Source organism: Macrotis lagotis, chromosome 1 (genome assembly GCF_037893015.1).
Source record: "Macrotis lagotis isolate mMagLag1 chromosome 1, bilby.v1.9.chrom.fasta, whole genome shotgun sequence".
Taxonomy (NCBI): domain Eukaryota; kingdom Metazoa; phylum Chordata; class Mammalia; order Peramelemorphia; family Peramelidae; genus Macrotis; species Macrotis lagotis.
This window is the reverse complement of record NC_133658.1, coordinates 269,969,113-269,996,466: the sequence shown is the minus strand read 5'-3', so window position 1 is coordinate 269,996,466 and position 27,354 is coordinate 269,969,113. Positions and strand designations below refer to the sequence as shown.

Below are 27,354 nucleotides of genomic sequence, written 5' to 3'. Positions count from 1 at the left end.
TTCATGCCCTACATGAGATCCTCTCACTCTAGTACAAAGCCTCTTCTAGCACTAGCGTGTTCTGCTATATGGCTCCTGGCCAGACTTTGTCTACAGTGTATACAGACTTCTAGTATCAGAGAATTGCCTAAAAACATTGAGAGACTGGATGACTTGGTCAGGGTTACCCAGTAGGTAGCTGCTTAATGACTATCTTTGAAAACCCACTCAAGTGTCACCTCTTACATTAAGACATTCTTGATGTCTTCTCTCTCTTTGTAAAGCTCTTTCCCTCTTGGATTTTATGGAGCAATTTAGTCTCTGCCTAACACACTTATGTAATCCTGTGTATTATCCTCAACAATATTTGTGTCTTATTTCCTCCACTGGATTTTGTTTCATGAGGGCAACAAATACCAAAAATTCAACCTTTTATTTGGCATTCAAATTTTTATGAAAGTATATATGGATTATAGAAAATAATTTAAGATAGTTTCTGTAAGTTAAAACAGGATGACAAAAAACCAAAATGGCAGAGGAGGAAGAAGTACAGCCATACTTTCCCAACACAATCTTAGAGTTGCTATAGCCAGAATGAACCCAGATCTTCCTGAATTTGTTTATAGATGTTCTCTGGTCCCTATGCTATATACCTCTGAGGTTTTTTTTTGTTTTTTGTTTTTAAAGAGAAACTTTTTTTTTTTATGTTTTTTTGCAAGGCAAATGGGGTTAAGTGGCTTGCCCAAGGCCACACAGCTAAGTAATTATTAAGTGTCTGAGACTAGATTTGAATCCAGGTACTCCTGACTCCAAGGCCGGTGCTTTATCCACTGCACCACCTAGCTGCCCCTACCTCTGAGTTTTAAAATATTTTATGAATACTAATACAAAACTTAGGACCCAGTCTGTTATAAGTTTATCTTCCTACATGACCAGCATTTTCTTTTTTGGTTAATATCCTTATTTTTTTTTTTTTTACATCCCTTAGTCATTACTGGCAAATGCTACTCATTCAACCTGCACTTGTTATTTCCCTTCAGGTCACCTCCAGCAAAGAAATGTATCAGACCAAGACCCGATCAAGAAATCTAAGGAAAAAAAAAACAGTCATATTTCTATCCCAGATCAGAAGAAGGAGACAGGTTTGTGAATTTGGGACACAGGGTCTAACATGTGCCATAAGGCACAACTGAGATTCAGAAGTGTTCAGAGCCTGGTCTTGACATAAAATCCAAATTCAGGAAGAATGAATAAAAGAAAAAAATTCCACTATAAAGAATTGTTAGGATGACAGGGACAATCAGTAGTTAACCTAGAAGAAGAGAATGATACCAAAACATCTACAAAGTCTCAAAGAAAAACCTAACAAATTTGGATTTAACAAAGCTGGATTTCTGAAAATAAAAAGAAGACTGAGATTGTGTACCAGGGAAAGAAGCAGTCCAAGATCCATACAAAGGGACCCTATTTTTGGGCAGGATGTAGGGTAACAGCTGGCTTCTTCAGGTAACAGATCTAGGGTAGATTGAAGTGGGGACATATATCTAAGGGTAGCATTCCAGGGTGAAGAGGAGTACAGGTGCTGGGCTGTGTACTAAGGAACAAATTCAGAAGCAATAGTGGCTTGTATGACACTGACCTCGGGACTTAAGGAGTGTTTCAGTTCCAGACTAGACTGAAACCTGGAGCAGAATGACTTGGACAGGTATTCCTGATCAAAGGGAAGGCTGCAGTAATTACAATGAACCTGTAGATCTTTTCAGCTGGTTGTTAGTACTTGAGTCTATCAGCAGTCGTCTGTAAATGCCAATCATGAGCAAGTGAAGAGGCATATTGTCCAGACCCAAACCCAGGTAAGGAACTTGATGAGCTTAAGACTTGGCCCTGAATCAGAACAATTCACTTTAGAAGGAAAGTTTATAGGTTCCTCAGCCTGAGCTGTTTCTGAGAGCCTGGAGTAAACTACACTCTACCCCCAAGAAAGTAGCAGAATTCAAGGTATCAAAATCTCAACTCAGATCCAGAAGTGTTCAGAGTCTTGTCCTACATAAAATCCAAAGTCAGAAAAATGATTGGAACAATGAGCAAAAAAAATAAAATTCCACCACAAAGAACTGTTTGGATGATAGGGAAATTAACCCCAGAAGAAAAGAATGATATCAAAAAAAGGAAAACCTAAGTTTGGGCACAAATTCAAGTTGGATTCTTGGAAGTGATAAAGCAAGAATGTTTTTTAAGTTTAAAAAAGTTTTAACTGAAATGAAAGCCTAAAGGAAAAAAAATGGAAAAGAAATTAGGGTTTTAGAAGAAAGAATTAGAAAGGGAATTATTAACAGCCTGGCACAAAACGTACAAAACTTTACCTAAGTAACAAACTCCCTGAAAATTAAAAGAGAACAAAATGATCCCATGTGACAAGAAATATTAAGATAAACTCAAAAGACTAGAAAAAGAAAATGAAAGGTATCTCAGTAAAAACAGCTGATCTGAAAAACAGATTGAGGAAAGATAATTTAAGAATCACTGGATTACCTGAAAGCATGACCAAAAAAAAAATTTAGATACTATGTTATAGAAATCTTAAAACAAAGCTATACAGATCTCTTATAACTGGAGGGAAAAAAAGCAATAGAAACAACCTACTAGTCAACTCCTAAAGGAAACTTCAAAATTAAAACTCCCAGGGACATAATACCCCAAACCTATAGCTCCCAGGTCAAAAAAAAATAATATTGCAAGCAACCAGAGAGAAAGAATTACCAAAGAACCACAATCTGGATCACATATGACATAATAGCTCTTCCTATAAAGGAATGGAGAGAATCTGGAATGCAATATTCCAAAAGGCAATAGATGTGTAGGCTTACAACCAAAATAACTTACTCAGTAAAACTGTTATAATTCTACAGAGGATAAAAGATTTTTAATGAAGCAGAAGACTTTTAAGTATTACTAAAGAAAAGATCAGAGTTGAATAGAATCTTTGAAATATAAACACATGAACAAATAAAAATTTAAAAGGTAGATATGACCAAAGAATCACAAGGAATTAAACAAGGATAAACTATATTCTAATATGTAGAGAAGATATACATATTCCATTAGGATTCTAACATCAGGGACCAAGGGGGAAACTAAATTAGGGACTCTGGGAATTGTTCTGTTATATCTGATGATCTTAAAAAAGAATGAAAATTGAGGGGAAGAATAACATGAGAGAGGATGGACGAGGGAAATTATCTCACCTAACTGGGGTATATATGTTGAAATCCATTCAAAGAGAAATGGGTGGTGGAGAAGGCAACAGTGGGACCTTACTCTCATCTGAACTGTTCAAAGGAAGGAAAAATACACACAACTTTCATACAAAAATACATTTTATTCAACAGGAAAACAGTAGGGAGAAGGGAAGAGGTAAAGGAATGTATAAGAGGAAGTATAGAATAAGGAAGTGATTGGTCTTAAAACAAGCTTTAATCAAGAAGGGCATATTTTGAAGACAGGATTAAAATAAAAGGCCAAGAACTTTTTAGGCTCTGGGTGAGGGGAAACTGAAGAAGGGCAGGGAAGTAGCAAGAGATTATATTAAACCTAGAACACTGGTGTTGGGTTCACTCCTTTTTTTATTACACTCTTCATCTTTGTAAAGAGCAGTCAGGAAACAAAGAAGAAAAAAATATAAGGGAAAAGGATAGGGGGAAGTGAACAATTATAACTGTAAATGAGATGAATTCACCCATAAAATGGAAGATGTTAGCAGAATAGATTAGAAAGCAGAATATAACATATTACTTACAAAAATAAAATTCAAACTAGAAAGATGCACACAATTAAAATAAGGGACTGAAGCAAAATCTAATACATTAATATTAAAAGACAAGGGTAGCAATCATGATCTCAAACAGCAAAAAAAAATTAATAAAAATACTACAATTGGGCAAAAGCCACCATAGATAATTAATATCATTCATTAAAGTATCTAATATTTAATGGAAAAATTAAATTACAGGGAGACAGACAATGAATCTATAATAGTAGGGAATCTAAATTTTATCTTTTCAGGTCTGGCTAAATTTAAACAAAAAGTAAAAAATTTGAATAAAATTTTAGAAAATTTGGATATCTTATACCTCTAGAGATTACTGTATAGGAATAGAAAGGATACAGCTCATCTTTCACAGCATATTCTAAAAATTGACTATGTCACAAAACAAATGCAGAAGATAAATATTAAATATCCTTTAGTTACAACAATGCAATAAAATATATTTAATAAAGGATCATTAATGTAAAGATTCACAATTAATTGTAGACTAACATTTCCAAAAGATTAGGTAGGTCAAAGAACAAATCATAGAAACAATTAAAACTTTCATTTAAGATGAAAACAATGAGACAAAATGTTTTGGGGATTCCCCAAAGTGATATTTAGGGGAAAAATCTGTATTGATATCTGTTTTCATCAATAAATGAGAGTAAGAGCAGATCAAATTGGGCATATAAATACTTTTCCAATTCCTGCAGTTTCTTCTCCCCTATTATTAGACAGCTATAAGGTAGAGCACTTAATTCCTTCCAAAGCTTTCCCTTGAACTTTCTAGTTAACTCTCCACTTAGCATGTGTAACTTTGCTTGAATTAATTGAGATCTATGGAATATGCCTTCTCACTCCCTTTCCCAGATCTTTTTTTTTTTTGGCATTGTCTTTTCCCACTAAATTGTAAATTCTTTGAGGGTAGATCGGCAGTGCTTAGTGCAATGTTAAGCACATAGTAGATGCTCAACATTTATCAAATTGAACTAAATTGAATAACTGGAAAAACCAACTAATTAAACAGTCTCAATTAAAACCCAAATAACATGCAGACTTTATGAAAACACTGACTTGTTGATATTGTAGTTTCTGTATCCTTTATCCACATCTATATTTTTTTTAGGTTTTTGCAAGGCAAATGGGGTTAAGTGGCTTGCCCAAGGCCATACAACTAGGTAATTATTAAGTGTCTGAGACTGGATTTGAACCCAGGTACTCCTGACTCCAAGGCCAGTACTTTATCCACTACACCACCTAGCCACCCCTCACATCAATATTTTAAAATATTTGTGTAACAAATCTTAGCAATTCTAGAAACTACACGTGTGTTATCTGGCATTGTTTTAACATCTAGATATGTACAGAGTAGCAATTATGAGAAGTTAAACTTTCCTGGTATTTTCCATATTTCAGTTGTTAAAATTATTTTTTAGTGATCTAAATATTATGATGAACAGTTTTGCAATGTGAAGCCTTAGTATCACTAAGTTTATTAAAATATCGTTGTTTGCGAAACAAGTTAAAAAAAGGGGGTAGATCTAATGATTGCCTTGAATATGACTTGATGAACATGTTAAGAGTTATATCTAATCTATTTGTTTTCAAAAATATAGAAACTACATAATACAGTATTAAATATCACTTTTAGAAGAACCAGTTTATTAATAGGTAACATCAAAAGCATAAACTTCATTTATACACCAAACTCAAATCTGACAGGAAAAGAAACAACATTACAATCAAGATGATTATCAAAAAATGTACTGTACACACAACTGACAGAGACTGAACTGATTTGTTGAATAAATAAGAATGTAGTAATGGCTATAAACTTTCAAATGAAAATGAAAACACTTTTCCTCTTTTTACAATAATGAATGGATGCTATAGACTCGTCTCTAAAATATCTGACAAAATATGAGGTTCACTTAGTCTCCATTCATATAAACTTTTGAAGGCTTCCTTCAAATTTCTAGAAAGCCTTTTCCCACTTACCACCTTTAACAATGGCTTTTGAAATGACTTCCTAGTATTATTTGTATTATTCTAAGGGTATATCATCAAAAGACACTGATCAACACAAAATTATAATGCATGATAATCTTTGCATACCAGACTCATTTTTTCAACAATTCTGAAAACTGTCACCACCATTTCTCAAATACATTATGATATGTCAGACAAAAAGGGGTGAGTATGGGCACCCATTTCCCAAAGCCCCCAACTGCTTCTTCACTGGTCTTTAATCAGTCTTTCATTGGTTTATAAAAAAGTACCATCAATACACTCCACAACCAAGTCATTTTAGCCTAAGCCTTTTTAAAACATTCAATATTACAGAAGTTGTGATACAATTGATGAAAAAAGTCAGAATTGCTGGCATTACTTTTCCTTCCCACAAAAATACATAAAAATGGACAACACATTAAATAAACATTTGTTATTAACAGTTAGAAATATTAACACCAAAAAATCATGTATAAATTAGGAAATAAATGTATAAACTATTTTCCAAAGTGCTCTTTTAAATATATACACAACATTCAAGAAATTCTTAATGTAAGACATTTCAGATTGGTTCAGTAGTGGTAATATGATTTTTAAATGTAATTTTTTTCTCAAAAGTATTGTTTCAGCACTTAAAAAATGTACATAAGAGGCATATTTCCATGCTGTAAAGAAGCAAAATATATTGCATCTTCTTTACTATCTAAATCTTTAAATATTTTCAATGGGAATTTTCAAAGTTGTTTTAGAATTGTGATACAGGGAAAGAAAAGACAAAACCACAGGGGACAGATCCCTTAAATTCAATTACCCATATAATTTTTAAGCAATTAACTATTAATTCAGCAATGGCAGAGTTCAAGTAACATTTAATACAGATAATGTTAAAGTATACAAAAAGCAATCTATAAAGGAAAAATTTCTAGAAAATAAAATTGACTAAAGATAGAAATATATTGAAATCTGAGGTGATAAGTTCCCAGTCACAAGAAGTGTTCAGATATCTATTAGATAACTATCTGACAAGGAGGCTGAAAAGATCTCAGCTTTGGGTGGAGGTTAATCTCTGGGATCTGTTATCCTTCTGAGATTTAATGAGCATGAAAGGAATGGGTAAGGTGGTGTAAAACCTTAAAAGTAGGGGCAGCTAGGTGGTGCGGTGGATAGAGCACAGCCCTGGAGTCAGGAGGACCTGAGTTTGAATTTGGCCTCAGACACTTAATAATTACCTAGCTGTGTGATCTTGGGCAAATCACTTGATCCCATTGCCTTGTTAAAAAACAAAAAACCTTAAAAATAAAATGAAAGGGAGAGGAATGTCAGCTTAGATGAACAATAAATATGACTGAAAAAGTTTAAGGTACTTATTTCTGTCACAAACTCAAAAGGATCTATCAGTATTGTGAAGCAGTTATGGGTTGAAATGGGAAGCACAGTATAGGAAGAAGACCATATTTGAAGCCCCTTCCAACTCTAAGTCACATACTAAAAGACTAGCTTAGTGGTTTTAAACTTGATCTGCTATTATGCTAGCCCTAGAGGAGTGATGAAATAAATTCAGTAAACCAATATCTTAACATTTGTTAAGTGCTTTATTTCTCAAAGTTGATATCTATTTGTTATAGTTTATACCTACAAATTATCTTGACCTATACTGAAATTGAGTTGTATACAACTATGTATAACCTACACTGCAGAGAAAACACAAGGGAAAACTGGAGGTACTATTACTGGAAAATAGGAATATAATGAAAAGAGATCAAGAAACTGTGGGCTTTTAAGGACTCTACTATTTTTTGCCCCTAGATCTACCAAGGATGATATGAGATTCAGGATGGGAAAAGTGATCCTCTCCTTATTTCATCACATGGTTCCAAGCAAACACTATTTGTTGATTGATATTTATCAATTGATATATTTGTTGGTTGGTTGAGAGGCAGTGAAAACTATAATAGGAAAAACACTGGTCTAGGAGTCAGAAGATTTAGCTTATACTTCCTGTTTTGCCACTAACTAGATGTGTGGTCTAAGGCAAGTTATTTCTCTTCTTTGGGCCCTCAGTTTCTCCATCTGCAAAAGAAAGGAGCTAGATTAAGTGACCTCTAAGATCCCTTCTAGCTCTAAAATTCTGTGATCCTGATTCACTGTTATTTTAAAGGAAGAAAACAAATGTATATGCCTCAATATGTTATATCTATTTTTCTACTCTTGAGTTTTCAAAATATAAAATTTATAACAACAATAAAAAGACTATCTCTATTAGAATTAACACATATAAAAATGACATTTCCTTCAGATTATATTTTGTCTTACTATAAAGATTTATATTTAGTTGAAGTATTTTTCTCCAGTTCTTTTTATTTTCTTGTTAAATAAAAGTTTTATTATCCAAGTAAAGTTTGATCACATCTCAAACATATATATTAGAAATTTATTCAAGTTTTTCCCTTTAATAAAATTGCTCAAAATGAGTTACTTTGTATTGTTTACAGATTTCAGGATCTCTTCTCTTAGAAACTAAGCTAGCTGCAATTGACCATATAAACTCTCACAAATTTCTACTTCTCATTATGTTCATAGTGGAATATGAATTGTCAAAGGTGGAATATTTATTCTTTTTTTTCCTTGTTCTGTATTCCAAATAAGACAAGTTCCTGTAGGAAAAGGGCAGGGAAGCAAAATAAACTTAGCCCAGAAATACATCTTTAGTTATAACTACAAAATCTGCTTGGAGATCTGAACTATCCTGGAAGAAATAATATATAAAAAATCAACTAATCACTTGACAGAAAATTTGGCATTAATATTTAAAAGTATCTATAAATGTAAATCTGACACGTTAAAAATTCAAATGCCAGAAATGTTTTATTAGATAAACAGAACAAAGCAATATTAACTTCTAATGGACCAATCCCCAAAGAATTCTCTTTTCTTTCCCTTCATATCATACGCCTCAATTTATATTATTCACTAAGACACCTCTATAAAGTCAGATTATTTTGAATAAATGATCCCTCTTCACTTTTTAATACAAAAATGTAGACTTTCTCAGACTAAACCAGAATGAGACATGGGTAATTAGTAAACACTGGAAATTATTGTTCATAATATCTCCAGTAAATGAAGTATTTCTCTTTTTCACTGTGTAGCATGGAAATTGACATACCACAAAGAATGCCCCTGCCCCTAAAGGAGTACAATTAAGAGGCATATATTTCAGAGGCAATCATAAATCATGGACAAGCTGCATTGCATTCAGTTAAACAGAAGTTCCTAACCTACATTAGGATGGATAGAGAAATTAGACCTAAGGTCTGTTTGTATAAATATATGGATCATAGAGTATTCTAGATGTTTCCCATAACTGGGCACAAAAAACTCTGATGATAAAATGACCCCTAAAGCTATTTAGAAACATCAAGAATGGGAAGAAAAGGAAGGAGAAAAGAAAAAAAAAGTTGCATTGTAGCAACATACAATACTATACACAGCACCAAATATATCAGACCATTAAAGCATTGTCTTTTTACCAGTATAATGCACTGCTTCATCACCGGCATGAAATGAACACTGTTCACATACAGACGCTGCTTTGTGCTAAGGGGTAACCAACGTATTACAATTATTCAAAACCTTCTGTACACTGAGTTCCAAATATGGACATGGTACTGAAATGAATCCAACAAAGAATCTTGTCCCTTATTGCTGATAATTCCCATACTGGCCCTAAAAGAGAATGTTAATAAAGTTATATTTTTGTGGTTAATAATGTTATATTTTTGTTAATAAGATTACATATTTTGTTGAAAGAGGGTCATATGTTTCTAACTAATATGGTCTCCAAGATATAGGGGCATGAAGAACATCCAAGTCAGTCAAGAAATATTCTATTTGACTGAAGATAACCAAAATGGACACAATGTATATGAGATTAGATATTAAAAAAAAACCCTCCTAGAAATAATCCATCCTATAAGGTGATTTAGAGTCATGTTACCAATGAGATTGAAGTGTTACTTGAGAGCTGGCAACCTAAAATATAATCACTGCAAAATGTTTTGCAAACTTGGAAATTGTAGTCTCTTATGAAAGCATATTAAAATGAGAAGGGTAAGAGCACACAGAAGGCTCTGGGATGGAGAATAAGAATTTGTCATTGTATTCTCCACAGGCTATAGGGAGATGGTATCCTGCTGAGTTGACTCAATTATCTGGTTAGTAGAAAAGAATAACATCAGGCTACCACAGCTTGATGAAAATATCCCTTATGATCATTTAACTCCTATCTACATTGTATATTCACCAACCACTTTCTAATTATTAATCAAGTCTCTCTTTTGTACCAGAAGGATGGATGTTCTGATGGGACACCTGAACAAACAGCTCATATTTCCTTTTCTAAATCATTGGGATGACATTCTAGCTTAGAAATCATTGTATTATGAACTTGTCTGGTTTAAAGTATAAAGACTGAATATCCCAGAAAAAACTGATGAAACTTGTGCTCCATGTATGGAATTTTCTTCTTCTTTATCTTCACCTCATGACTTCCCTGGCTTCTTTCAAGTTCCAACTAAAATCTAACATTATCAAGAAGCTATCCCTAATCCCCATCAATGCTAGTCCTTGTTTCTGTTGATTACTTCCAATTCTGGTATATATCTTATTTGCATGTTCTTTCCTCTTTTATACTATAAACTCTTTGAACATTGAGAGTATGAACTGTCTTTCGCATTTGTATCTTTATCCCAAAGTCTGGCATGTAGTGGGGCTTAATAAACACTTTATTGGCTGACTGACACATAAGAGCAATCCTTGAATCCTAAAACACCTTTCTAGACTTTTTCTTATACATCTTCTTATTCTTTAAAAAGTAAGTCATCATTCTTAAACACAGACTGAATTAATACTTATAGGGTGTCAGGTAGACATTGTTACCTTAAAATCTATTTACTTCTCTTGCTTTCTTAATATATTAGTCTGTAGGATTCTGATATAATTTTACTAATTATTCTATAAAAAGTTTAGGAATATAACCTTAATATTGATATTTGTTTTAATTTAATATACATATTTGTTGCAAGGGTTTTTTCTTTTCATATAAATTCTTGTCAACTAAAAAATGAAATGTAAATTTTAAAAGAACATAAACTTCTTTAAGTCTGGAACTGTTTTATTTTGTAGATTCATATTTGTCAGGTTCAAACATAAATTCTCTTACTAAAATAGCTGCTTAATAAATGGTGAGTTGAACTGAATCACTTGTAGTCTTTCTACCATAATTAGATGTAAGCATATATGGATACTTCAAACCATTTTCCCACTGTAACTGGTCTACATATTTCTAATTGATAGTAAATTTCTTCTGCTTTTCATAACTTCTAAGAGGTCCTTAGTTTTAAATTTTAAGGCAAAATTCAGAATTACAATACACTGTTCTTTTCAGATTCCAAAACAATGCCTCTATTAATGAACTACTATTGGTTTATTCGAGAACCAAAACTACAAACTTTTTAATGTCAGGGACACATATATGCCCTTGATTAGTGGCAAAAAGGCACCTTTAGTCTATTTAACAGTTGTAGTCACTCTACTCTAGGTACTTTAAAGAACTGCCTAAAGTATGAAGAAGATAAATGACTTATTATTCATTCCTCCAATGTGTGCCTGAGTTAGGGTTTGAACCCAGGTCTTCCTGTCTTTATTTCTAGTGCCTTTCAAGGTGTGGTAATCTGGGGTCAGTGAGAATTGCCAAGAGATCATTAATATTGAAAATTTCATAAAAGCTTGCCTGTTCATATCCATAAGGCCTCTGTTGTTGGGCAGATGGTCCTGTCTGAGAAGCTCTATAGCTTCCATATTGTTGTCCCTGTCCCTGTTGGTAGCTGGAATACTGTGAAGAAGCGCCTTGTGCAGGACCTGAGAAAACAAGCACAAAAGGTGAATTTTTTTTAATTATAAAGATTTTATTTATTTTGAGTTTTAAAATTTTCCCCTAATCTTATTTCCCCCCCCCACCCCCCACAGAGGGCAATTTGCCAGTCTTTACATTGTTTCCATGGTATATATTGATCCAAATTGAATGTGATGAGAGAGAAATCATGTTCTTTATTCTTTTTTTTAGGTTTTTTTTTTTTTTGCAAGGCAAACGGGGTTAAGTGGTTTGCCCAAGGCCACACAGCTAGGTAATTACTAAGTGTCTGAGGCTGGATTTGAACCCAGGTACTCCTGACTCCAAGGCCGGTGCTTTATCCACTATGCCACCTAGCCACCCCAAGAAATCATATTCTTAAGGAAGAAACATAAAGTATAAGAGATAGCAAGATCAGACAATAAGATATCAGTTTTTTTTTTTCTAAATTAAAGGTAATAGTCCTTGGTCTTTGTTTAAACTCCACAGTTCTTTCTCTGGATACAGATGGTATTCTCCATTGCAGAGAACCCCAAATTGTCCCTGATTGTTGCACTGATGGAATGAGCGAGTCCATCAAGGTTGATCATCACCCTCATGTTGCTGTTAGGGTGTATGATATTTTTCTGGTTCTGTTCATCTCACTCAGCATCAGTTCATGCAAATCCCTCCAGGCTTCCCTGAATTCCTATCCCTCCTGGTTTCTAATAGAACAATAATGTTCATGACATACAAATACCACAGTTTGCTAAACCATTCCCCAACTGAAGGACATTTATTTGATTTCCAATTCTTTGCCACCACAAACAGGGTTGCTATGAATATTTTTGTACATGTGATGTTTTTACCCTTTTTTATCATCTCTTCAGGGTACAGACTCAGTAATGGTATTGCTGGATCAAAGGGTATGCACATTTTTGTTGCCTTTTGGGCACAGTTCCAAATTGCTCCCCAGAAAGGTTAGATGAGTTCACAGCTTTCCCACAACCCTTCCAACAATAATCATTATCCTTTCTGGTCATATTGGCCAGTCTGAGAGGTGTGAGGTGGTACCTCAGGGAAGCTGTAATTTGAATTTCTCTAATAAGTAATGATTTAGAGTAATTTTTCATATGACTATAGATTGCTTTGATCTCATCTGTAAATTGCCTTTGCATATCCTTTGATCATTTGTCAATTAGGGAATAGCTTTTTTTAAAAAAAATTTGACTCAGTTCTCTGTATATTTTAGAAATGAGTCCTTTGTCAGAATACTAGTTGTAAAGATTGTTTCCCAGTTTACTGCATTTCTTCTTTTGATCTTGATTACAGTGGTTTTGTCTGTACAAAAGCTTTCTAATTTAATATAATCAAAATCATCTAGTTTGTTTTTAGTGATGCTCTCCATATATTCCTTAGTCATAAACTGCTTCCCTTTCCATAGATCTGACAGGTAAACTACTCCTTGATCTTCTAGTTTGCTTATAGTATTGTTTTTTTATGTCTAAATCCTGTATCCATTTTGATCTTATTTTGGTATAGGGTGGGAGGTGTCGATCTAATCTAAGTATGAAAGGTCAATTATTAAAAAAGTTATACACTATTAATTTCTATATTCATAAAATTTATTCTCTGTAGAAAATATCTATATTTAATTTTTTTAAACCCATGAATTATGCTTAAATCACATACCATAATTCTAGAAATTGCCCTCAATTCCATCATACCAGAAATTATTTCAAACTCTTCTGGTTTAACTGGTGTTTAATGCTTCTGTGTAACTCTGGTTTAGGGAAATATATATCATTAGAGTTCAGTAAAATTTAAAGTATAGATATGAAAATATTTCAAGCCCATGATTATATTTTTTAGTTGCTTGATTTGTACCATCCAAAACATGGGTGAGTCCTCAGTGATCAATCACTGAATTGATTCTATTACTATTTGATAGGAAAAGAGAATGTGAAAGTTGGAAAAGAACTGGAGCTGAAGAAAGAGAAGGAATTTTGAAGGATGTTTGGATGATTTTGAAATTCAGAAGAAGATCAGACACTGAGCTTGAAGTAAGGACATTTGGGACCTTTGGAGAAGCTGAAAATAAAGAAAGACCTGAGGAGCAGCAAAAGCAAGAAGATGACAATTCAAACAGGTAGAGAAGATATTGGTAAAAACAATCCATTTACTTGAATGTCTAGGTCCAAAGTGGTCATTAATAGTTGAATGTCACTTTAGAAGGAGGTGTCTGGAAGAAGCTGTACTTCCTTAAAAAATATGATACTGAGGAGACTGGGAAGGAGAATGGGCAGCTAGTAATACAGCAGATAGGGAGGCTGAGGAGGGAAAATAAGGAAATAGGTATTTACATAGCACCTATTATATTTTGGGCAATAGGGAGCATAGTGGCTAGCATACTGGGCTTGGAATCAGAAAGACTCATCTTCTTGAGTTCCAACCTGGCCTCAGATGTTTACTAACTGTATGACCCTGGGCATGCCATTTAATCTTGTTTGCCTCAGTTTCCTCATCTGTAAAATAAGCTGGAGAAAGAAATAGCAGACTATTCCAATATCTTTGCCAAGAAACCCCAAATGAGGGGCGGCTAGGTGGCGCAGTGGATTAGAGCACTGGCCTTGGAGTCAGGAGTACCTGAGTTCAAATCCGGCCTCCCTCAGACACTTAATAATTACCTAGCTGTGTGGCCTTGGGCAAGCCACTTAACCCCAATGCCTTGCAAAAACTAAAAAAAAACAAAACAAAAAAACCCAAATGGGTTCACAAAGTCAGACACAACTAAGTAACAATGTGTCTTACAAATATCTCATTTGATTTTCACAACAACCCTTTCAGGTGAGTACTGTTATTATCTCTTTTTAAAGTTGAGGAAACTGCAGCTCAGAGAGGTTAAATGATTTGCTTAGGGTTACACAACTAATAAATGTCAGAGGCTATATTTGAACTCAGCTCTTCCTGACTTCAGACCTAGCATCACTGTAAGGCCAGCCATCTGGCCTTGATGCGAATATGGATCTCCCTTAATCATAGTGATCCAACTGGATTGGATAAGGTTCATATTTAGACATTCACTTAGTAACCATTATATTATAGAATGAAGACTAGACATATAGTCCTTATTTGGGCATGGAAGCAGTTCCCATTATATAACTGGTTTATACTTGATGATACTCATGTAAGTCTTAGATTTAGCATGGTGCCAGGTTGGGGGCAGACCAAGTGGAACAATTCAAGCTTGTGGACAGCTAACATGTGGAGTGGATAGAAGAGCTGAACAGAGTGGAATGGGCAATAGTGGACAGTGAGTGGATGGGGCAGAAATGGACTAGGAACTTGAGAAACTGATAATCAAACTTGGGTTATGCAAATTGAAATATATGTGGACTTGACCCTGCAGCCTCCTGCCACTAAGGCTGTACAATAAAAAGGTATAAATCTCTCCAAGTCTCTTCAGCATTTCTTTGGTCCTTGGAATAAAGAACTTAGAAAGCAAAAAGGATAGGATTTGTAGGAAACATCCTGCTCCCCTCGATTAGATAAGGACTTAAAAGATTTGTATTGGATTTACAATCATCCAGCTGTCTCAAAAAAGTCCTGTACTCAGAAGCAGGACTTGGGAAGACCTGAATCCAAATCCTGCTTCATTAAATGTGTGTTCCTGATTTTCCCCAGGCACTGTAAAATTAGGAGATTGAACTTGATTTTCTCCAGGGATCCTTTCATTTCTAAGGTGGTGATGCTATGAAGAAGGATCATTGAACACTATGAATTAAGGGATATGATGCTCTTTCTAAAGTACAGGAAACTGAACCCTCTAAAGACAAAACAGCTGCTTATCTTTTGAGGAATGGTGATGTAGATCCACAGGTATTATCAGCTGAGAGATCATCAATTAAAGATCAGAGGAAAAAAAAAAAAGATGAGGATTGGTTATTGAGGCAAAACTCCCATATAAGAGCTGTTTCTTGGCCCGTTGATAAGCGAGAGGTCTGCTGTCTTCTTAGGGTATAAGACATGACAGACCTAGTCAAAAATCTCACAGGACTAATCAAAACAGCTCACTACTATCAGTTTATGGTACTAGTGTAGGTATAAATGATACTATTTGAAGGGATATAGAAAGTATTGCTGAAGATAAGAGAGTAAAAACAAAAAAAATGAAGATCTCAGAGGCACAAGTGGTTGGTGCCTTCATTACTGCTGCTGATGAAAGGAACTCAAGCCTTCAAAAAAGATAGGCAATTTGGGGAAACTGGTGAAAGAGATAGAATTTGAGAATAAAGTTTAGGTTTTAGAACAAAAGCACAAAATATAGGAATGACATGCTCCTGGTCAGAGAAATACATCTAATAATCTGCCTAGAGACCTATAAATCTAATCAAAATGACTTGAAAAAGAAGGAAACAGAAGAAAACTGCCTACATACATCCAACATACACTATGCCACAGAGCAAGGAGTTTTTTCTTATGTCATTGACTGTTTCCGAAATCTGGTGAATCCTATGATGGACCCTTCTCATGAGACAATTTGAACAGCAAATTGTAGTAGGAATTGAATAAACCACACTGACTGCATCTTCTCACTTAGTTCTGGAGGTAGATCAATTCTCTTTCTGTTCAATTATGAATCTAGTCCAATTTCTATCTTGTGCAAAAACTTTATTTCATTGTGGGAATGATGAGAGGACTTTGTTGCATTGTTTGAACCTAAGCCCTGTGTGGCTGGGAAGCTGGACCACCTCAAACTGATATTTGGAGTCCCTAAATTAAGGACCAGCACCCTAATTAGATATGAAGATTGATACAAGGAATTTTCCCACAATTAAACATTTCAAACAACCCATATTATCTTATCTGAAAACTGGCCCCATACTGGTCAATTAGTTATTGGTTCCATGTTTCTTTGATTGAATACAGATACTTGGGAGAAATGGGACACATCTCTTTCTGATTTCAGGGAATTGCACCAGCTCATTCTTCTCCTCCCAACTTGGACAGTCCCTAATCTTTCCTTCAATTAAAAATTAGATTACCTAATTTTGTATACTTAATTTTTTCTTTGAATTAATTGATATTATTTGATTAATTTCTCTTAATTTATAAAATTTTTGTCTCCACCTGTATTTGGGATCCAGTTCCAAAGCTATAGGTCCTGGTCCCAATTTGTTAGGCAATTGGCATGCACTGCTTAGTAAAATGATGTGATTGGAAACTCAGACCTTTGCTTCCTCAATCATCTATTTGTTACACTCAATATAGTTTTTGAGTACATTACATAAAATACTTAGGTTTATACAGGAAACCAATCATTTTGAAGTATAATTATAAAAATATTTCTAAAAATTAAGTTCGTGGAACCCATGTTAAAAAAAATCCTGTTATTGGATTGTAACAGCAACAACACAAGAAGAAAAGAAGTAGTGACATCCAAAAATGCATAGGAGACAAAATCCAATAAAAAAACTTGGAATAAAACACAAAATCTTTAGCTATCTGTAAGCAAATGCACCAAGTATACACAATAGGTCAATTAGAGGTACCACTGCAAGAAGGTAAATTTGACTTCATCGTATAATTGAGACTTAGCAGGATGAGATCCACTACTGGAATGTAACTCTGGAATGGCATATTTTATCCAGAAGGAATAAAAATGGTAAAAAGTTGGGAAGGGGCAGAGTCCTGTTTAAGATTATACTGAGGTAAGGAAATAATAGGTTTTGGAGGATGAAGTGAGCAAAACATCTTTCTTTTTCCTTCTTCCTTCCTTCTTTTTTCTTCTTCTTCTTCTCTCGCTCTCTCACTCCCACCCCACCTTCCTCCCCTTCTTTCTCTAAGCTACAAAGATAATACTACATTTAGCTTAATGATAACTAAATCCTTCAAAAGTTGGAAGAAACAATAAAAGAAAGTACTCTTCTGGATCTGATTCTTACTAATAAGGAAGAACTGTTTACCAGTATTGGAAATGTTAGCAGCTTTTCAGAAAAAGGACCACTCCATCTGAGTCTTTATGATAGAAGAGAAGGAAACTATGTATAGTTTGTCATATACTCAAGATTTCAGGAGAGTTGACTTGAAATGTTTCAGAGATAGGATGGGTAGGATCTCGTGGCTTAAGATTTTTATGGGGAAAGTCAGTCCAAGAGGAATAAGAAGCTCTCAGGAATAAAACCTGGATATAATTTGGAATTATTTGGAAAAATTATTAAAATTATAAACCTTCTGACCCAGAAATCTCACTGAAGAGCATATACTGAAAGGATATCAAAGGCAAAAATAAATGATTAATATGTAGCAAATATATATAGCAGCATTTTTAGTGGTAGCTCCCCATCATCTGGGGAATAGTTAAATAGATTGTGGTAAATAAATGCAATGGAATGTTGTTATGCTAGCGAGAAATTATAAATATGAGGAAATCATAGAAAAATGGAAGACTGGGGCAGCTAGGTGGTGCAGTGGATAAAGCACTGGAACTGGAGTCAGGAGTACCTGGGTTCAAATTCGGTCTCAGACACTTAATAATTACCTAGCTGTGTGGTCTTGGGCAAGCCACTTAACCCATTTGCCTTGCAAAAACCTAAAAAAATAAAAAAAGGAAGACCTTAGACAAATAAATGTAGAGTGAAGAAAGCAAAATGCTTTCTTGTACTAGACAGTAATACAATTTAATGGTCTGTGGCTGGACCAAAAAGTAATCTTTAATAGTTCAATGGTAATTTGGAGAGACCTATTAGTAAAGAAACTTATCCTTGTGCTTTTTAATATTTTTATCAATGATATGAATAAAGGCTTAGATGATATGTATAACAAATTTGCAAGTGACAAATAAACAAAAAAATCTGAAGAGGTAGCTAATATCTTAGGAGAAAAAAGGTTCCAAAATTATCATAACAGCTTAGAACATGGGCTGAGTCTAAATAGATAAAATGTATTGGGATAAATTCACAGTTTTACATTTGGATACAAAAAATGCTTTATAAGTATATGATGGGAGTATGTGTCATCAGAGAGAAATTTGTCTTAAAAAATTTTCAATGTTTTAGGGGACTGAAAGATCAGTATGGCTCAAAAAGTATAATAAAATAGCAGTCAGAAAAACTATTGTGGTACAATGAGAAGGGTATGGTCTCCAGAACTAAGGAGATGATAGTTCCCTTGTTCCTGGACTACATTTGGAATAAAATGTCCAATTATGAATGCTAAATTTTAGGAAAGCTGAAGAGCATTAAGTGAAGGAGAACTATCATGGAGAAATAAAATTTAAAAAAAGATTTAGCCTGGAGAAAAACTATTTGTTGGAAGCAGAGAACCTCATAACTATCTTTCTAGTATTTGAAAGATTATTTTGTTGCATAACAATTGGACTTGTTCTGCTTAGCCTCAGAGCTCAGAACTTGAAACAATGAATGGGAGTTGCAAAAAAGCAAATGTAGTAAGAATTTTCCTGACAATTTGAGCTGTGCAAAAGTGGAATCAGCTGCCTTGAGAAGTGGCATTCTTTTCCTCTCTTGTATACCCTATTTCTCTTTCTCTTCCTGACTATATACAAGCTAATGCAATTCTCTAATCTTCTTTGTGTACCAACCCAATTTTGTTATCAATAACACAATCCATTGATGATAATAGCATTATATAACTTGTGCTTCCAGGGAACCTATTATCTCAACTTTTAAAAAGTAATCCTAGTAATCAGTAAAAACAAGTAGCAGCCAAGTTATCATATAACTATATCATATATTTCATCATAATTAGATAAAGTAGGATGGACTCAACATTGCAACTCCTTATATAAAGCATGCCTCTTAATATACTTAGCTGTAAAACTGAACTAAAATGGATATACCCTTGGATACTAAAAGAAAAAAAAAGTTTCAGTGTGGTGAATGGACATTTAATTAAGGGAATCAAACCACAGAAGACATGCCAATACTGTTTCTCTTACCATATCCTTGTTGCTGTCCTGGATAGCTCTGTTGGTTTGGGTATTGCTGCTGTGAATATGTCTGTTGTTGGGCAGCTCCCTGCTGATATCCAGCTTGCTGTTGGCTATACTGGGAATTTCCTAGAACAGGGAAGACGAGTTTATTTGAGATGATGTCATTATTTAATTTTAATTGCTAATCAATAACTGAAACCTCCTGAGATCTTTATAATCTGTTGCTTCAATAGATTTAATTTCTATACTTTTATGTTTCAAATACAATTGAAAATTTGTTTCAAAGAAAAACAGCCCATAATGTTCACTTCTTAAAGTCTATTTCCCAATCCAAACAATTCTACTGGAGACTGCTCTAGTCTTTCAATGGCTAAAGAATGGAAACTGAAAACTTGGTTTCAGAGAAACAGAATACAGACAGAAAGAAGAGAAGGTGGAATTAATAATTTTTTTTAACATTTGTAAAGTCAAGTTTTAAGAAGTAAGAGCCTTTTGGTTCCTAGAAAAGATAGAACAAAACAGAATCTCTTCCTTCCACCTAAGAGGTGGGAGATTATCAAGATAGCATATTGTAGGGGCAGCAAGGTGGCACAGTGGATAAAGCACTGACCCTGTAGTCAGGAGAACTTGAGTTCAAATTCGACCTCAAACACTTAATTATTACCTAGCTATGTGACCTTGGGCAAGTCACTTAACCTCATTGCCTTAAATAAATTTTAAAAAAAAGGAAGATAGCATATTGTACCTATTGTCAGACAAGGCTTATATACCAGATGTTTTTGCTTTATGTTTTTCTTTGTCACGGGGAGGGTGGGAAAAATTGTGATATAAAGACAAAAGGAATTAATACAATGTGCCTTTTAAAAAAAGAAATTAAGGGCCATATGTAACAAGAGCATAGACCAGTTATCTATGGAATAGGGGTTTAGAAGCACTGGTCTAATGGATCTACTCAGTTAGAAGCATCTTTTCACTGGCAAGAAATTCAGTCTTCCCAGTGACTTATGTATCTGAGTTACGGGCCCAGCACTGAGAAGATACAACTTAGGAAAAAAGAGTCCAAAAGTCGACACATTCTTTTTTAATTGTAGCTGTGTGCATAGTCTCTCCAAAATGAGCACTGTGTATTCAAAATGAAGCTAACACAGAAGTCTAGCCCTTTGGATGCAATGATTTGCTTAACACATGCTCTTGAAACTGTTAATGAAACACTCCCTTGCTCTGGGAATCCCTCTTAGAGAATGAATAGGGTGAAGAGGAAAGAGGATTGGCTATGGAGACCAGCACTTGGATTCAAATCTGATTTCAGTCATTTTCTACCTATTTAACCATAGGTAGGTGAAGCAAACTGGGTCTGTTTTCCTCCTCTTTAGAGGAGGAATTAATTAATCTTTGAGATCCCTTCTAATTCAATATTAATAATCTTATGAATCATTTTAATGAAACTATTATCATATTTCAGACATGTCAGAATTCAAAAGAACCCCAGAATTTATACAATTCCTTGATTTTATGTAGGATCAAATAGGATGCAGTTGCAAATATTGGCATATACTAGTCATAGTGGGGTTTTCTGTTGTTGTGTTTTGTAAGGCAATGGGGTTAAGTGATTTGCCCAAGATCACACAGCTAGCTAATTATTAAGTGTCTGAGGTCAAATTTGAACTCAGGTCCTCCTGACTCCAGGGCCAGCTCTCTTTCTACTGCACTATATAGCTGCCCCTATAGTGGGGTATTTTTTTTGTTTGTTTGTTTGTTTTTAGGTTTTTCCAAGGCAAATGGGGTTAAGCAGCTTGCCCAAGGCCACACAGCTAGGTAATTATTAAGTGTCTGAAACCGAATTTGAACTTAGGTACTCCTGATTCCAGGGCATGTTATCAACTGAGCCACCTAGCTGCCCTGTATAGCAGGGTTTTTAAACAGAGATTTTTTTAACCACATTTTTAATTTGGAGACAAAAGATAATTAGAAACTTGACCTGGATTTACCAATTACAAATACTAATAAAAATCCATGTTATTCTTTTTCTTTCCCTTTTTTCACCTGCCATTGAAACTTTAATTCTTATTGTTAAAAACTAGCCAGCCCCATCTAGCATTCATTGTGAAAGCATCATTTTTTGAAAAACTGTCAGAGCCCAATCTTTGTACTAAACAAGAAAAAGAATTTTTATAATGAAATGACTGCATTACCAAACAATTATAGAAAAATTAAAGAGTGATATTAGCAATTACTGTATATTAAAGTACTTAAACAAAATCCTTCTAATATGAATTTAAAGAGCTGCCATTTCAGATTCAGTTTAGTGGTTTAATTCTTTTCAATGATTTTCAAAACATCATTATAAATAGGCTCTATTTGTCTATTTGAATCATTTTCTTTTGAGTAGAGCTTTGTTTAAAAAAACATGCAAAGTACACATTGCTTTTAATTTGCAATTGTTGAATCCTAAATCTGCATTAATTCCAGTTCTTATGAAGCACACAGTGGGGGCAGATGGGATCCAAGAAATTGTTTACTTATCTCCAGCACTGAAAATGCAAATAAACAGCATGGTCTGAAATGGATAGTTTTTCTAATCAAAAACTGTCCCAGAGGTAAGGAAATGGAGACATGATGGCAAAAGTGCCAGGATACAACAGCTGGTGTCCAAAGAAGGCCCCTCTCATCCCCTTATTCCCCATATTTATTTACAGTTTGCAGATAACATTTTATTCATTAATTCATTTCTTAGAAGAAAAAAGTAAAGTGAAATTATTTGTTTCAATAAGACTTAGTAATCTTTTTTATTGGAACTACTTAAAGGGGGGGAATTCAATTTGCAATTACATAGAACCACAAAACAAATGGAAGCTCTTAAATAAAAGTTGTATTCTTCATTTGATACTTGAGTAACCTAATTTAAGTCTTTCCAATTATTAAGCATCCTTAGAATATTTCAGCAGTCATTAACTTCTGCTAATCCTTTCTGAAAAATACAAGTCTGGTTCCAGCAATAGAGTGGTAAATGGAGCAATACTGTTAAATGAAGAAACAATTCTCAAAATTGCTTCATTTTAGACCTTCTTTTTATGAGTCTGAGGCAAAATGAGTTTTCCTAAACATATTAAGGTAGAATTTCTGGATACCTTGTATGCTTTAGTGCTGTACAGTAATATATTTATTCTTCATGCACTGATGACAAGCTATAAATATTATCTAAGCAAACAGAAAATAATCTCATTTAGCTGGAGACTATAGATAGTTCTTTGATATGGACAAAATAAAGTGAGAAGTTTCAAAGCACAGTCATAGTGGAGTTTTCTGTTGTTGTGTTTTGTAAGACTGCCCCTTCAACAGCAATAAAGTATATTTCACACAACTAGAAGAACTGGAGCACAGCTGTGTCATCAGTGACAGAAGCTCTTCCACACAAGCAAAATTTGTACTTTTTTTTTTTAAAGGTTTTTGCAAGGCCAATGGGTTAAGTGGCTTGCCCAAAGCCACACAGGTAATTTAAGTGTCTGAGGCTGGATTTGAACTCAGGTACTCCTGACTCCAGGGCTGGTGCTCTATCCAATGAGCCACCTAGCCACCCCAAAATTTGTGCTTCTAATGGGAAACTCATCAATGACTATTTTGTGATTGTTGGTATTTTTGTAGGAATATGGCAACACAGTTGTTAATTGTGAAGATACTCATGCTTGATAAATCATAGTATTCTCTAGAAAAAGTTCTGCTCTGCAGAACTTGTATAAGAGCAACCAGATTAAGGGCATAATATGGTTATAGAATAACTAGAAATAGTAAAACCCTATACAAATCAAAATTTGCCAAAGTAAGAAAATTTGAAGGTAAAAGTATAGGCCACTATTTCAGAAGTAAAAGAAGCAATCCAAGCATTGGATGTTGAGTTAGGAGGGATCTGGTGCCATACCACAGTTTTACTTAACCAGCTGTGAGATCTTTCAACCTTTATGAACTTCCTCCATTTATACAATAAGGATAATGTTTGCCTTATCTACTTCTCAAGGTCACTGAGGACAATTCTTTATAAATCTTAAAATGCTATATTGACATGGATTATTATGACCCATAAGATTTAAAAACCTCTAATAGTAGCCAAAATTATTCTGAATGTTCTTTTAAAGACAACAAAGAAGCCAATTACTATCTAAAAACATGCTGAGATAAGCACAGGAAATCAACCAAGTTTCAAATTTGTTCTAAACACAGTGACATTTTAGAATTTCCAATTCTTTTTAAATAATCAGAAAATTGTAAAAAAAATTGTTATTCCATGACATCATTGCCAATGTAAGATAAAGGGATATTTAACTCCATGGGGAAAAAACTGTCTTATTTATGTCTGAATTTCTCCTGATGCTCAAGAGAGCTCAAGTCAGAGGGAAAATATCTGGTAAGTGTCTGTTGAATAAACAAATGAAAGAAAAAATACTGCTCAACTCAATTCTTAACTCGTGATCCCCTCTAAATGTGAGTGCTTGTGCTGTAATTCTTGAAAGCACACTAGCAGAAGAATACATTTGTTATTTAGAACATACTGTTAGCTCTCCCTCCTCAAAATTTTTTGTTTTGTTTTGTTTTTGTCAGTTTGATCCTGTGATTTCTTTGGTTGAAAAACTCCTGGAGATGAACTCTCTCTATGAACACAAATCAGCAAATCTTTCCACAGCTGTTTCTTTCTACAACTGTGCCACATCTTAAAGGCTGGCTATTTCTGGGGCACATGGCCAATAAAGGTCAGAGATGGAATTTGAACCTAGGACTTTCTGACTCAGAGGCCAGATTTCCATATACTATACAACAGTGCCTCAACTCTGACATCTTTAATTGTGTGACTTTGAGTAAGTCATTTAATTTTCCTCAACTTCAGTTTGCCATCTGTATATGGAAATAATACCTAGATATAATAACAACTATAATAATTTTATATTTGAGCACCACAATTGTGAAATACATACTTTTTTTTTAGGTTTTTGCAAGGCAATGGGGTTAAGTGGCTTGCCCAAGGACCACACAGCTAGGCAAATTATTAAGTGTTTGAGGCTGGATTTGAACTTAGGTACTCGTGACTCAAGGGCCAATGCTCTATCCACTGCATCACCTAGCACTTCTAAAAGAAACATAATTAAAAAAGGCTGAATTATAAATTCTAAAATTCTAAAAAATTCTTTGCATATGTGGTGCATGCATTGCACCACAATAATGTGACAAAACATAAAAGTGAAGCCTAAAATGATAGCAATAATTATTATTCCCCAACTTGCCCCCATGAAAGACCTAAATGGTCTTACTTACACTTGTCTCAACAGAATACTTTATCTAGGAACTCCCAGTAACTCACCCAAATATTTAGCCATGCAGTTCTCAAAAACTCTCATTACTTCAACAATCAACTTTCTGCATTTCTCCTCTTGGCATTTTGTACTAGGTATGATATTTTAATTATTTTAATGTGATATAATAATACGAATAATAATTTTGGAATGATACCATTTTTCATTCCAAAATTATTATTCGTCTTCAAACTGCAAGTCATTGCAATGGGCCAAACCTCTATTTTTATTATTTAATTCTAAGATTCTTTCCCTTCACTTTAAGATAAATGGTTAAAAAGCTGAAATTATTTTCATTAGACATAAAGTAAGTGTGATGGCCTAATGAATAATCTATATGTAAGGATTTCAGAAAGTGTCCAAGATCAATGTAAAACTGTTATAAGCACCTACTGTACAGGTATTTCCCTAATAGGGAAATATAATATTTTGCAATATTATAATTTACTAAACTATGTAAAGTATTCCTCACTCTTGACTAACTTCTGCAAGATTTAGTGCAATGATTCTAAAAAGATGTGTGGACATCATAACATGTTACGAATTTCACTAAGCATGCCATGAAATTCTGGACTTCATGTTACTGCAGATAAAAGAAAATTTACAAATAATTTTATTTAATATGAACTTTATTATTTCCCAGCACAAATAGTGCAAATACTACTTTTCATTTTGTTCAGCACAGTGCCTAGCAACTAGTGAGCAGTTACCACATGCATGTTGCTTGATTACTGAAAATGGTTATTATACATTTAAAAATGTATCAGTCAAAAAAAAGGTCAAATTTTCTTACCTCCTTCATAGTAATGCTGGGTAGACTCCTCAAATGACCTGTCATAGCTCTGTTCAGTGTAAGATGATTGTTGATATGCATAATCACCATGTCCTGAAATCAAAGGAAAACAGAGACAAAATCAAAGCCATGAAATACCTTTATGATATATGTGTTTTTGGGGAAGGTGGAATAAGGCATGCCCTCTATCATATCCTGACAATACCAAGTCAGCAACTCACAGGAGCTTCACAGGACTCATAACTACAAAAGTTCTCAGAGATCAGTCACTCCAATCTCATTATTTTGTAGAGAGGGAAACTGAGGTGGAGAGAAGCTAAGTAAATTTGCTTAAGTCATACAAAGTAAAATAGGAAAGCTAGAATTGTAGATATATAACAAATAAACCCCACTGTGATATGGTTCCCATGGAACTAACTGTTCCCTGAAACACCACTTTGCCTAAAAAAAGTTTCTTTCATTTCTATCTCCCTTCTTTCCTCTTTGCTTCCTTCCTTCCTCTTCTTTCTTTTTTCCTTCTTCCTTCCTTTCTCTTTCATATTTTCTTTTTTCTTTCTTTCTTTCTATACCTTTTTTCTTTTATTCTTAACATTAGGCAAAATATAGTTATATGTTCTTGTATGGAGGTATATGATCTGATCTATGGTATATTTGAATCTGCCCATTGGTCTACTTATAAACTAAATGTATCTTGTACTTTACTGGCTCCAGGTCTTTATTCATAGCATTCCATCCTCCTAAAATATTCTCTTAATGTCTTCAATCCTCCATCCTTGGAATGAAATTGGGCCCAAGCTTCAAGGCCCAGATCAGCTGTTTTCCCCTTAAAGCTGTATCTACCAATTCCCCCTAGCCTCTACCTAATCTTCATCTTTTGAACCCCTTATAGAACTTTGTTTTGTGCCACTAATCTAATAATACCTTTACTTATATGCATATGTGTCTTATCTTTCTGTCTAGGTTATAAACTCCTGTAATACAAGGACTATGTTTAAATTCATATATTATTATTACTATATATATTTGTATCTCTCCCTTACCCATAGAGACAGTTGATAAATGCTTAGTGAATGAATGCAAAAAAGGCCTTGTTATAAAGGGGTTCAGGAATGTTCTTCCTCCTCAATTCTGTCTCAATCTAGAATCCTTCAAGCATAACCTTCTACAAAAAGGCTTCCCTGGTCATCTAAAATGCTAATATCACCTCTCCCTAGACAAATTTGCATTTATTTTGTACTTTATAAACACTGATATATGTTCATGTTGCCATCCTTCCTTGAGAGCAGGGACTGTTACATTCTACCACAGTGTCTAGCACTTATTAGGTGCTTAATAAAATGTTAACTGATTGAGTCTACCACTTATAAAACAAGTTTTTTGCAATAATAATCTCACATCCCTCTTCTATCTGGGATTTTACAATTTAAGGGGGGGTCAAGATAAGGAAAACATGCAGGTTAAGAGAAGCAGAATGGAATGGTTAGGAATAGAAAGAAGGTCCCAGGAATAAAAGGCATTGCATTATTCAGCCTAAAGAAGAGAAGACTAAGAAGTGATTTAATAAGAAGGAAAAGATCTTAA

General features: G+C 34.2%; 1 protein-coding gene across 1 annotated transcript in view; it reads right to left on the bottom strand.

Annotated features, from left to right (window-relative positions):
- Nucleotides 1-5,431: 5,431 nt before the first annotated feature.
- Nucleotides 5,432-27,354, bottom strand: part of SS18L1 (SS18L1 subunit of BAF chromatin remodeling complex) — a 56,013-nt gene continuing 34,090 nt past the window's right edge. The window contains exons 8-11 of the mRNA XM_074210401.1: nucleotides 25,774-25,866; nucleotides 19,648-19,767; nucleotides 11,592-11,719; nucleotides 5,432-9,526 (exon numbers count right to left, since the gene is read on the bottom strand). Coding sequence (XP_074066502.1) covers nucleotides 9,500-9,526; nucleotides 11,592-11,719; nucleotides 19,648-19,767; nucleotides 25,774-25,866 — 368 coding nt within the window. The 3' untranslated portion in view covers nucleotides 5,432-9,499. The remainder of the gene's footprint in view (nucleotides 9,527-11,591; nucleotides 11,720-19,647; nucleotides 19,768-25,773; nucleotides 25,867-27,354) is intronic.